This window comes from Condylura cristata, unplaced genomic scaffold (assembly GCF_000260355.1).
Source record: "Condylura cristata isolate star-nosed mole 26May11 unplaced genomic scaffold, ConCri1.0 scaffold00024, whole genome shotgun sequence".
NCBI lineage: Eukaryota > Metazoa > Chordata > Mammalia > Eulipotyphla > Talpidae > Condylura > Condylura cristata.
The window spans coordinates 1,261,555-1,274,920 of NW_004567125.1; the positions used below are offsets into that span (position 1 = coordinate 1,261,555).

The 13,366-nt window shown below is 44.5% G+C and overlaps 1 protein-coding gene across 2 annotated transcripts in view; it reads left to right on the forward strand.

Annotated features, from left to right (window-relative positions):
* Positions 1–13,366, forward strand: part of STYXL1 (serine/threonine/tyrosine interacting-like 1) — a 35,069-nt gene that overhangs the window by 11,785 nt on the left and 9,918 nt on the right. For both annotated transcript variants that reach the window (XM_012729259.1, XM_004688021.2), the window contains exons 3-6: positions 661–722; positions 4,207–4,354; positions 7,692–7,837; positions 10,922–11,067. In XM_012729259.1, the coding sequence (XP_012584713.1) occupies positions 661–722; positions 4,207–4,354; positions 7,692–7,837; positions 10,922–11,067 (502 nt within the window). The remainder of the gene's footprint in view (positions 1–660; positions 723–4,206; positions 4,355–7,691; positions 7,838–10,921; positions 11,068–13,366) is intronic.

Consider the following 13,366-nt stretch of genomic DNA (forward strand, 5'->3'; position numbering starts at 1 on the left):
CGTGGTATTTCACTTTGTCTTAATTTGTAATTCCCTAATGATATGTGATGTTGAACAACTCTTTATATCGTTGGCCATCTGTATATTGTCTTTGGTAAGGTGTCTGTTCATCTCTGATGAGGTTTTTATTCTTATCTTTTTTGCCCATTTAAAAATCTGCCCATTTATTTTCTTATTGCTGAATTTTAAGAATTCTTTGTATATTTTGAATAAAAGTTATTTTAGGACTTTTTATGTATAAGTCTTTCTCTCTTCTCAATGCTTCTTCCAATTTTCAGAAATAGCAACACCCCAACTTCTGTTCTACCTGAGGCATTAGAGTCTTAGCTCCTACGTTATAGAATCTGAATTTGGTTCTGAAATTCCTTGGGGGTTTAGTATGATCTCACTCTGCCGCTGATTTCCCCCCTTCCTGCTGTTTAGCTCTCAGAGAAAATGGCTCCCTAAATCAAAGATCAAAGTCTCGCTACCTCTGGGAGGATTGTGGGTGTGGAGACAGGGAAGTCCTGTGTGGCAGCTCAACGTAGTGAAACCACAGGCCTTGAAGTCCAAACCAACAGTAATGGTCATTTGACTGGATGGTGATGTATGTGCTAGGAGTAGTTTCATCATGAGCTCTTTTACAAACACAATTACTAGTTAAATACTTTTCCTTTTCAGATGTGCGTTCCAAGTGGGAGTATGATGAAAGCCATGTGATTACAGCCCTTAGAGTGAAGAAGGTATGGAGCAGTGTTAGGAACTGGGACATGTTGGCTACTGCACAGGGGGGTGTAAAGATTGGGGGCTGTATTCTAGATCTAGGAGCTGGAACCTATTGTTGGACACTGGGCAGCAGGAGCAAGACCGTCCCAGGACACCCCCTATGAGGGTCTCCTGTACTTCACCCCGACTTCCTAAATTGTCCCTAACTCTGGAGCTGCAACAGTATACAAGAAGCCTTGGCTCATTGTCCCTGCTCTCACGAAGCTTCTGTTCTACCCAGGGAACAGATGACAAGCTATAGAGCTGGTTACTAGAACCAAGCTGTAGAAGCCTCTCCCGTTCTGCCTAGCCTTCTCCTTTCTTGTCTTCCTTTACCCATTACAACTTTTCAAGAAGACAGAGTCCTGCAGGCAGTCACCATGCCCCCACTACTGCCATGTAACCCTTTTCCCACCCTCACAGGGTATTTTTCCTTCCAAGTAATTGACAGACTTTCATTCAGAATCTGTCCCTGACATTGGCAGTCCTCACCAGATTCTCCAATCTTGGCTTTCCAGGTTCTCTCTTGCTTTTCTATCTCTTTGATTCATTTTCATTTTCTCCTACTATTGCCTAAAGAAAACCACTGGTGTGTTCTTGGTCTCCTTCATATCTGTAAGTGTACCTTCTTGCTCAGAGATTTCACACAGGCTCCCAGCTTCAGCTATGCACTTGCTATTAACTGTCCTGTCAGCCTTACCTGCTCCCCAACTCCTTTCCCTCTGCACTGTTAGATCTCTGGTCCTTTCCTATACATAATTCTTCACGGAGCACGAGCCCTGGTTCAAGCAGAGTTTGAATAAGTTTGCTGCCTGCCATCCCTCTTTCCTCTCACCCAGTCCAGCATCAACAACTTTTTTTTCTCCTTGGAATTTCAATTTTCTGACTTTATATTTTAGCTCTTAATTTCAATTTTAGGCTTTTTTCTGCTGCTTCTAACCTATTCAGAGATAGTCACTAAACCCTTCATGATATGTGGCCCTCAGTTTCCAGCTATCACTCAACTTTGCTTATTTCTTTGATTCTGGCAGCCCCCCAGCTCTGGAAATGAGGTATTATCTTTCCCTCAGTCCCTGGGAACCCCTCAACCAGATTCACACTTCTCCCTTCCATTTTTGTTTGCCAGCAGGTTGTAAGCCTTCAGGCAGTGCTAGCCTCAGTAGGACACAAAGTCCTTGAGTTTGGCATTCATGGCCTTCTGATTCATGGCCTCATCTGCAGTAAGCTTCACCTGCCCTGATACCTCAGTGTCACCACAAATATGTTTTAAAATGCACATATTTTAACATTTTTTGAAATTGAAGCATATCCTACAGTTGATCTGCACTTTAATGTGGCTTTTTTCCCCCAATAATACATGGTAGATACCCTGTTTTTCTGCCCAGTATCCCTGTTTTTTTTAAAGATTTATTTATTTATGCATGAAAGAACTAGTGTACAGGCTAGAGAGCGTGAGTGGGGAGCAGAGCAAGTGAATTGACTGAAATACACTGCTAAGGGGAGAGGTCTGCTGCACCAGGTGGGTCAGCTCCCTGGCTAGCGATTGAACTCATGCTGTGGTGGCTTGAGATAGCTTTGTAGTGCTGTGTTTTGACTCTTGTGCCACCAGGGAAGCCCCAGCTGTCCTTTTTTTTTTTCTTTTTGAGGGGAACTCCTCCACTCCCTGCTTAAATCTTGAGGCTCTGATGGTGCTCTCTAAACTGGGATCTAGTCACTGGTCACAGTGATTGGCTGTGGGCCTATGATGAAAACTGAGTAGGTCAGAAATGGAATTAGAGAAGGCAGTTCTTTCTATTCTGGAAGTAGAGTTGGAGGATGGGAGCCTGGCAGTGGCCTCAGGAAAATGAGAAGAAGTCATGGAAAGGCAAAGAACGCCTGGGGTTGAGATCTGGGTTGTAGCGCCTGGATTCAGGTTTTTTAAGGCCCATGCTGCTTTTGCCTAAAATGGTGTTATAGGATAATAAATCCCTCCTTTCATGCAAGCTCTTGATTTTAACTGATGGTGCATCTTAACAACCATTGGCCTAGCAGAGTCTAGAAACAGTCTGTGAAGCCCCCTGAACATACATTTGTCTACAAGTGTGTGTTGTATCCCTACTGCCTCCCAGCTGTTCAGCCTGGTCCCTGGCATCTGGTAGCTGTTCATTTCAGTCACTAAATGACTGAAAGCTGTTCCTTTTGCCTGCAGCATTCCCCCAGATCTTGCCCACCTGGCAAATTTCTACTTGATTTTGCTGTCTCCTCTCAAATGCTCCCTGTTCCATCCATCCAAATCTTTCAAGCCAACTCAGTCTTCTTTTCCCATTTTGAATCTCTGTATTCCAGAACCTAGCACTGTGGAAGTGCAAAGTTAAGTCCTCAACAAAGTTTGTTTACTTAATGAATGAATGTCCAGCCACATCCCTCCCTGCTCTCCTACCTACTCCACTCTCTCCACACCTTTCCTGTGCTAAAGCTCTTCTCCATACCCAGAACCTCTCTTTCCTCATTAACCTTGCTCTTTGGCTGTTTCCTAATTCCTTTTGAGAAATAGGATTTCTCCTCTCACTCTCCTGGCCCATACCCCCATGGTCTTGCCTTGCCACTTTTAGTGGAGTCCTTGTGCTCTTGTCCTAGTCCTCTGTCAGGGTCTCTGCTTCAGCCAGACCAGGTCCAAAAAGCAAATCAGGCCCAGTCCCCTTGAGTAGAGGCCTTTCAGAAAGCAGTGTGAACCAGTGCAGATTAGTCTCTCAGCCACTGCCTGGTGGCCCCCTGAGCTATGAAACAGCACCCTTTGGGATCCTGGGCCATTTTAACACTGTAAGAGCCTGGCCCTCCTCACAGAAGGCATCTGTAGTTCCTGCCCTTGTGTTCCTGTCATGGAACTCACTATTTCCTGACTTGACTCCTCAGGACCTCATGACTCTTGTTTGCCCACTTGTTTCTATAACCATATGTCTGACCTGCCATGTGCCAAGCACTACTCAGAAGCTTGGGATATAAGGAAGAATAAAACTATTGCTCTCAGAGTTTATGCTCTGTCTCATTATATATGCCTGCTATGGCTCCTGCTTATTTAAGCTGTTTTCTGTCCTCTGTATAGGGGTTTTCGGTTCCATCCCTCAGTGCCAACCACTCTTCCCCAGAGAGAGGATGTTCAGTTGGCCATGGTTGCTCTGATAGCACCCTTGTGCCAGAGAACCTAATAAGTAGTCTGCGGCTGGTCAGTAGCTGTTCTTTGGCCAGTCACTTGGCCTGACTCTGGTCTAGTCAGCGTGGTCAGCTTTTCACAGTATAGCATGTGGGCATGGAAGACCCTCAGAACTTGGCAGACTCTCTGGTCACTCTCAGCGCTTCTGTGCCTGCAGTTGTGCTCAGGAGAATAGGTGCGATCCTATTTCTGGTCCAGCCAGTGCAGGTGTGTGGGGAATATTTCCTCAACTGTACCTTCCCACCAACAGGCCTTTCTTGTGATCTCTCTAGAAGGCAAATGGATATCTTTTTCCAGAGTCTCTGGATCTGGAGTGTGTGAAATACTGTGTGGTATATGACAACAACACCACATCCCTGGAGGTAATCTTAAAACAAGATGACGAGGATGTTGATGAGGACTCTGATGACAATGAACAAGGTGCGTCTTTACTAGCACAGTGTGAATAATCATTAACAGTTAGTGAATAGCATTAAACATGTTGCCATGTGCCAGGAACCATGCCAAGCGCCCTGCCCATGCCAAGTGCCCTGCAATCTTCAGAGCAGCCTCCTAAGGGTATTAATGTGGAAAACTGGGAAGGGTCTAAGATGTTTTCCTGCCTCCGAGGTGACAAGTCAGCAGTTTCCTGGATGCTGCCTGAAGACAAGAGGCCCTTGGTTCAGAGACAAAGGACTTCGTTACTCAGAGCAACAAGACAAGCCAAGAATGTCTTCATGAACCTGTACTGTTGCCCCATGGTTGTTCTTCTCGAGCCCCAGTTCTTAAAGGGTAACATGAGGGTACAGAGTTGAGAATTCATTGCACGCCTCTAGTGGATTATGTTATGGGAGAACCCTGAGCTGAGGAGACTGAACTTTTTAGGATGGATAGAACCTGCCTGGTGTTGGCTCTGTGGGGAAAATGGTCTCTCTTACACAAAGCTGTTAAACAGATATTCTTGAAAAGCCACTGCCTCTGCTCAAAGGGTATAGAGAAATGTGAGACCATAGAGATGTCCCCTAATAGGTAACATCTTCATTTTATAGACAGGGAGTTTGGGGCCAGAAGGATGAAATTACTTACCCCAGATCCCGTACCTATTGCTGGGTAGCAAATTCTTCCCTAGTTCAGTAGTCTGATTATCTTAGCAAACACTGTGAGTCCAGAATTCAGGAGCAGAATAGCTGGGAGTCTGTGAAACAAGTCTGCCTGAAGGCTGTAGTCATGATGCCAGCTAGGGGTGCCGCCATCGGAAGGCCTGACTGGGCTGCCATGGGCTGTGTCTGAAATGACTTGCTAACATGGTTCCTGCCAGACTTCCATTTCATTCTGTCTCTTGGCAGGATGCCCCAGTCCTTCGCCATCTGGACCTCTCTGGCTTGGACAGCCTCACGACATGGCAGCTAGTTCCCCCCAGAGCGAATGAGCTGAGGAGAGTGAGGGAAAGCCACATGCCCTTGGGACTCATGCACAATCACTTCTGCATGTTTTACTCATGAGAAGTGAGTTATTACTACAGCCTCTCCTCAGGGAGAGAGCAGTTAAGGTTCCACCTTTTAAAAAGAGGCAGTTGAGAGGATCTGTAGACATGATTTTAAACCATCATGCCTAGTAAGAGGGGGGGTCAAGATCAAAATTCAGGGAGTTTGGCTTCAACAGCTTCCCAAGTCCTATTTAGTGATGGTGGAGAATGATGAATCACTCTGGCACCTTGTCAGAGCCTTGAATCACAGTCATTTCATCTGTTTTGTCAAGGTGCCACTATCTCTATCTAACTGCCAGTTTGGGGCTGGCTACCTTCTGTCATTGGCCTAGGGGCTCTGCTCTTTGTGCCGCTCAAGCTAGTATTTGTGAATGTTGGGTCAGGACATTCACACCAGCAGTCACTGGGTGGTGCTAGGCTTCTACCTTTAATAAAACCAGATTTGCCTGGCGGTAGACAGCGTCCCTAAACTCATCCTATTGGGTTCTAGTCTGCAGTCCTGGGACTCAGGACTGGACCCTGAAATGTTAGAAATGATTGTCAGTAAAGAACCCCTCTGCTTTCTATAAACGGCCTCACTGCTATTTATAGAGTAGATATTCTCACTCTGTGTGAAACCACAAATGCAGAGCAACTCCAGCAGATAACCCAAACCCAGCCACACACTCTCTGCCCTCTTAAAGGCAATTTTTCTTTTTTACAATGATATCTTTTATATCAATGCAGTCTTTGAGTAAAAGACCATTTAAAAGTTTCTCCCACCATCTTCTTCTTTCCACTGTCAAACACATGCCTCCCTGGACCCCTAAAGAAATCTGGGTATTGGAGATGCCTTCATCACATCCTGGAAGTAGGTATCAGTTTTCCTGTAGTCCTTTGCTCCTGGCCTCCAGGTAAGGTGTAGCCAGCTTGTGTGGCCATCTTGTCTGAATCCCGGGATGTTCTCAGGACTTCTCACTGAAGTTTCTAGTTGTCCTCTGGCCTTCCTCTGGCACTGGTCCCATACCTCTAAGTGTGAATGAGCCCTCTAATTGGTCTTATGACATTGGTGGGGAGCATCTGTCTGATTTTAAAAACAGCAGCAGTGTGGCCTGGGACACTCCTACCCAAATGCCTCTGACCCACCAGTCTTTTTCGTTAGTCTCTTGTTCAAGAGGGAGCTGGTAACTCCGTGAGGCCCAAGCTGATCTCTCTGCCTCTCAAACCAGGCCTCTTGGGATGGTTGTTGGCTCTCTCTCACTAGCTTCCAGATCTCTCATGACCTGACTACTGAGATCCAGGCTCCTTACCCAAACGTAAGACCTGTCTCAAGCCACTTCTGTCCTCAGCAGCCCCTGCTGGAACTGAACTCTTCTGCAGCAGAAGTTGAGTTAGAAGTCAGAGTCTGCCTTTCCCTTTTTCCTTTTATTAGCTCTCCGGGGTCTGCCACATCCCAAAGTGGGGGTCAGATCCTGGCCTCTGGGTATCTTGGCTTATATATAGTGATAGAAGCTCCCCTTGCATATATCTAACTTGCTGTCTAGTAGTGTTCTGCAGATCACAGAAAGCACTTAAGATTAAAGTGATGTCAAAACCACAAAGAGATATCACTTCACTTCCACTAGGATGGCCATAATAAAAACAAACAAACAAGTATTGGCAAGGATCTGGAGTACACATACATGTCTGTTCAGAATGCATGGAAAACAGCTTGGCATTTCCTCAAAAGCCATTCACTTATATACCTTGAATAGGTGAATTGTTGGTGTATGATATGCATATATATAACATTTCCTTTTTGTTAAGCCATCTTTCCTTACAATGATACAGAGACAGATATATAATCTCAGAGTTAGAGGGTGGGGGAGCCAACCTACTTGGTGGTAAGTGCTTATTAAATTTTTTTTAAAGATTTATTTATTCATACAGAACTGGGGTACAGGCCAGAGATGCAGAGGGTGAGAGGATTCACCAGAGACAGAGTGGGGAGCAGAACAGGCATATCGGGGAAGTACATTGCTGAGGGGAGCAGCGGGCAGGTCAGGAGAGGTCTGCCACGCCATGTGGATCTCCTCCGGGGCAGGCGGGGATCAAACTCATACGGAAGTGGCTTCAGCTTCTTAGTGTGCTTTAGCCCGCTGTGCCACCAGGGAGGGCCTGCTTATTAAATTTTAATTGTAATATTCATCTCTATCTTTGCTTCACCTTTCTAGATAATTGCTTTTCAAAATAAATTGATTTATTTTCAGGATAATGGAGCTTTAGACAAATGGTGAGCATACCAGGATCACTTCTCTTGGGCTTCTGTCTTAGGAGTGATGCTTGGAACTGCCCTTGAGTGTGCCACAGCCCTGACCCACAACACCCGCTACCCTATCTACATCCTGAAAGGGGGTTACCAGCAGTTCTCAGCCATGTACCACTTCTTCCGGACGCAGAAGATCATTTGGATGCCACAGGTAAGGCAAAATTGGGTGCAAGGGCTTCCCTTCGGGAACAAAATGTGGGGAGAGGGCTAGGAGAATGAAGAGGCAGACAACTTGAAAAAGATGGGAGAGATGTCACAGACTGAACTTTCTTAAGCCTGAGGATTGACCCAGCTGGCCACCTGCTCTTTGATTATGGTTTTTGAGGTTTACAGCTTGGCAAGGATGTGAGCTTTCAGTGGGCTCGCTGGGAGGGGAGACTACTGAGGCAGACAGCAAGTAGCCTTCAATACCTACAATGTCATTTTTTTTTTCATTTTTTTTTATTTATTACAAAGTTTATTTTTACATCATTTTGCACATTTTTTTTTCCATCTCGATTGTAATCCCTGCGGGTTTCCCATCACCAAATCACCCCTGTGCCACCACCATAGTCCCGTGCATTTCCCTCCCTTCCCCCCCCCATTTTTGATCCCATTCCCCACTCCACCCCCACAGAATGTCTCTGGTATATGGTTGTTCATTATTTTTGTTATTTTCTCGCCTGGTCCATTATACTCCTGCTATGAGTGAAACCATCCGATATTTTTCTTTCTCTTTCTGGCTTATCTCACTAAGCATGATCTTTTCCAGCTCCATCCAAGTTGCTGCAAAAGACATGTGTTTCTCTTTTTTGGTTGCTGAGTAATATTCCATACAATGTCTTTTTTTTTAAAGATTTATTTATTTATACATATAGAACTGGGGTACAGGCCAGAGGTGCAGGGGGTGAAAGGATTCACTAGAGACAGGGGAGCAGAACAGGCAGACTGACCTAAATACACTGCTGAGGGGAGTAGCGGGTGAGACAGCAGCAGGCCACGCCATGAGGGTCAGTTCTCTGGCTGGGGATTAAGCTGGCCAGGGATTGAACTGATGCTGCGGTGTCTGTGGGTAGCTTCATAGTGCTGCACTTTAACCTGTTACATCACCAGGGAGGACCCCCTACAATGTCATTTCTGAGTTAGACTCAGAGCCAGAGGAATTTTAGAACTGGATTTTTATCTTTGTGATTAATTATGGAGTGCAGTGGGGGAAAGGGGTTTCTAAAGAGATCATATTGGAAGCGTTAGGTGATAACAACAATAGTGGGTTTTGTGTGTATATGTAAAATATTTAAGATCTATCCTTAAAAATAAATCTACTCTTTTAGTAACTTTCAAGTATACAATACAGCATACACTACAGTTATTATAGTTACTATAGTTGTAGTTACCATGTTGTATATTAGATCTCCAGAACTTAGTCATCTTAGTTTTTACCCTTTGACCAACATCTCCTAGGGCGCTCCCCCCAACTCCAGCCTCTGGCAACTCTCCTCTTCTGTTTCTATCAGTTTGGCATTTTTAGATTGCATACATAAGTGAGATGATGAGTATTTGTCTTTCATCTCTGATTTATTTCACTTAGCATAAAGTCCTTGAGACTATCCATGTTGCTGCAAGTGGTAACATTTCCATCTTTATGCAGCTGAGTAATATTCCATTTCATATTCACATCACATTTTCTTTATCCATTCTTCTGTGAATGGACGCTCAGGTTGTTTCATATCTTGGTTAATATGAGTATTGCTGCAGTGAACATGGGGATGCAGATCCTTCTTCCAGATAGTGATTTCATTTCTTTTAGTTATACTCAGAGGTATGATTGCGAGATCATATGCTGTTCTAGTTTTAATGTTTTGGGAAGCCTCCATTCTGCTTTCCATTGTGGAAAGTGACTAGGGGGTTTCTCCTCTGCTGAAGATTTTTTTTAAAGATTTATTTATTTATTATAACAAAAATAATGAACAACCATATACCAGAGACATTTTGTGGGGGTGGAGTGGGGAATGGGATCAAAAACGGGGTGGGGGTGGGGAGGGAAATGTACAGGATTATGGTGATGGCACATGGGTGACTTGGTGATGGGAAACCCACAGGGATTACAATTGATATGGGAAAAAAAATGTACAAAATGATGTAAAAATAAACTTTTGTAATAAAAAAAAAGATTTATTTATTTATGCTTACAGAACTAGGGTACAGACCAGAGGTGTGGTGGGTGAGAGAATTCACCAGGGACAGAGTGGGGAGCACAACAGATAGACTGACAAAGTACACTGCTAAGGGGAGCAGCGGTTGGGTCAGAAGAGGTCTGCCACACCATGTGGGTCAGCTCCTAGCTGGGGATGGAACTCGTGCTTCAGTGGCTTCATAGAGCTTCGTAATGCAGTGCTTTAACCAGTTGCACCACCAGGGAGAGCCCTCTGCTGAATTTATTTGAGCCTTTAATTGCTAATGTACATTGTGCGTTTCTGAGAGCGGGAGAGTAGGCTCTGCTTCCCATATATGCTCAGTTCTCTGAAATTTTTTTTTCAAAATGCATCATGAGGGACCATTGTTTCTTGGAATATACTTTGGGAATGTGAAATAAGCTTTTTCTTTGTTTTTCTTTGTCTTTCAAAGAAACTAAAATTTTCCTAACTTTGAACCTGGAATTCAGTAGGCTTCCATTTAAGTGTTATCCCTACCACTCTAAATCAGAACTCATAAGAATTTCATCAGTTTTCATTTCCTAATGGTAACTAGGCTCTATGTAGTTTCATTGTTTTTTAAATAAAGGTGTTTATATATGGTGGCCTCTAAGTATGATAAATGAGCTCTCTCTTTCTAGTCTCCAGCTCCCCCAACTGGACAACTGGTTTCCACTGTTCTTGGTCACAGGGGGTTCGACTTGAATCTTTGTGCATTTAGTCTAATGCAGACAGGAGGGGTGGACAGAGGTAGGGTGTCTGTGTCCGGATCAGCCCTCTGTGCTGTGACCTTGCAGTTCAGTCCCTCTAACACCCCATGCAGGTCTTGCCAGTTTCTCTGAATGCCCACATTTCAGTATTACTCACTGCCCTGGATTTTGTCTTTCTGCTTGATGAATAGCATGTCAAGAGACAACCCCCACCCAAGAAAAATCAAAAGACAAAACCAAATTTAAACAATATAAAACCAAGATCAACTTCTTCCCTGGGGGATATTATCATAGTAAATATGTATAGCAGATATATCATATGTGTATTATTAACCATTTTTGTTCTCACCTCAGGAACTGGATGCCTTTCAGCCATATCCTGTTGAAATAATTCCAGGTAAGATCTACCTGGGTGACTTCAGGCAAGCATGTGACCCTAAAATTCAGAAGGATTTGAAAATCAAAGCACATGTCAATGTTTGCATGGAGACAACACCATTGTAAGTTGATTTTTTTTTAGATTAAGTATCACTTATTTATACAAGATGCTCAGTGCAGTGCATGTAGAGAGTTGAAAAAGCTCTTTGAAGTCAGCACACATCTATTCCTGGGATGCAGTTTCTTCCTGCCTTGACCATGGCATCCTCTGCCTGCAACAGACATCCTGTGCTTATCCTATAAATCTCACCAAAAGTGGTGGAGGGTGAGTGGCACATATGGACATATGAAAGAGCAAAACTGTAACACCTCTTCCCCCACTAAAAAATTTCACCCAAAGTAATGCTTTCCTGGTATTTAACACTATGGTACAAAGTATCCTGTTCTACCCTGCTTTGCCTACTCTCAGGCGCTCTGGGAAGTAGTTCTTGTCTTAGTCTATTCAGGCAGAGATAATAGAACCCAATAGACTGGTAACTTAAAAACCACAGAAATTGGGCCCTCCATGGTGGCACAACGGGTTAAAGTGCAGCACTGTGGTGCTCGCTGCTGCTTTAGCACTAGTTTGATCCGCAGCCAGGGAAGTGACCCAAATGGCGCAGCAGACTTCTCCTGTCGTTCCTGCTGCTCCCCTCAGCAGTCTACTTCGCCGATCTGCCTGTTCTGCTCTCCACTCTATCTATGGTGAATCCTTTCATCCCCCTGCAGCTCTGACCTGTACCTGGGTTCTGTATGTAAAAATAAATAAATCTTTTTTTAAAAAAAAGCCCCGGCCCTCCCTGGTGGCACAGTGAGTTAAAGTACAGAACTAAGAAGCTAAAGCCACTTCAGCATGAGTTCGATTCCCGCCTTCCCCAGAGGTGACCACATGGTATGGCAGACCTCTCCTGACCTGCCCGCTGCTCCCCTCAGCAGTGTACTTCATCGATCTGCCTGTTCTGCTCTCCACTTTGTCTCTGGTGAAGCCTTTTCGCCGATCCTGAGCCTCTGGCCTGTACCCCAGTTCTGTATGCACTAATAAATCTTTTTAAAAAAAACCCACAGAAATTTATTTCTCAAGCTCTGGAAGCAGGAAGTACAAGATCAAGATGCCAGTGAATTCAGTGTCTCACAAGGGCCAGCTTTCTGGGTCAGGGCAACATCTTTTCACTGTGTCTCATATGGTAGAAGGAGGAAAGATGCTTTCTAGGGTCCACAAGGCATGAACCTGAAGGAGGCTCCAGCCAGCAGTTTGTGCTGAACAGAGACCCTCAGGCAAAAAGCGTCCAAGGAACTGAGTACTGATAAAAGCATGTAAGGTAGCTTCTGAGCAGCTCTTCTCCAGCTAAGTCTAAAATGATACCAGATGAGACTCAGCCAACAGCTTGACTATGGCCTCGTGAGGGATTTTGAGTCAATGGTATTTAGCCAAGCTGTACCCAGATTCCAGATCCAAGCTGTAGTTCCATATCCAGATAGATGTTTGTAGTTTTAAATTACTAAGTATGAATATATTTTGTCACACAATAAAGAATGTAGTCTTAAAGCAACTGATAACCCACAATTTTGTAATCAGAGAATATATCCTTTAAAAATGTAAATGAGAGGAATTTCCCTTTTTGACTATGATAGAGTAACTGGGGTGAGATTTAGAACTCCATTGAAAAATACCAGACAAAATAACTGAACAAGAGGTTTCAAACACTGACCAACAGGCAACACTAGGTAGTGATTTCTGGGAGAAGGAAACCAAGGCAGACCCTACAATGGGCCCAGCTGATTGCCAGGAGATTGTTGGTCACAATACAGGGGTGGGGTCATTCTTCAAGAGCTTAAGGTATAGAGTTGAGAAATTAGAGAGGTCAACCTGATTTGAATTTACAGGAGAGACTGCTTAGAGAATGGAAAACTGAATATGAAGAATTAGAGCTGTAGGCATCTACAGAGGGTCCCTGTGTCTTCAGCTCAGCACTTAGAAGTATGTGCCTTTGAGGAAACTACCCAGGCTGGTCATTGATTAGAAGAACCAATTGTTTCTTTTTTAAAGATTGATTTATTTATTCACATGGAACTGGGGTACAGGCCAGAGGTGTGGGTGGTGAGAGGATTCACCAGAGACAGAGTAGGGAGCAGAACAGGCAGATCGACAAAGTACACTGCTGAGGGGAGCTGTGGGTGGGTCAGGAGAGGTCTGCCTCACCATGTGGATCTCCTCCGGGGCAGGCGGGAATTGAACTCATGTGGAAGTGGCTCCAGCTTCCTAGTGCTGTGCTCCAACCCGCCGCACCATCAGGGAGGGCCAGAAGAGCCAATTTTGTAAACGTGTCAGCTCTACCCAGTTGATCTACATATTCAGTACAAAGCAGTAAGATCCTAGTAGGT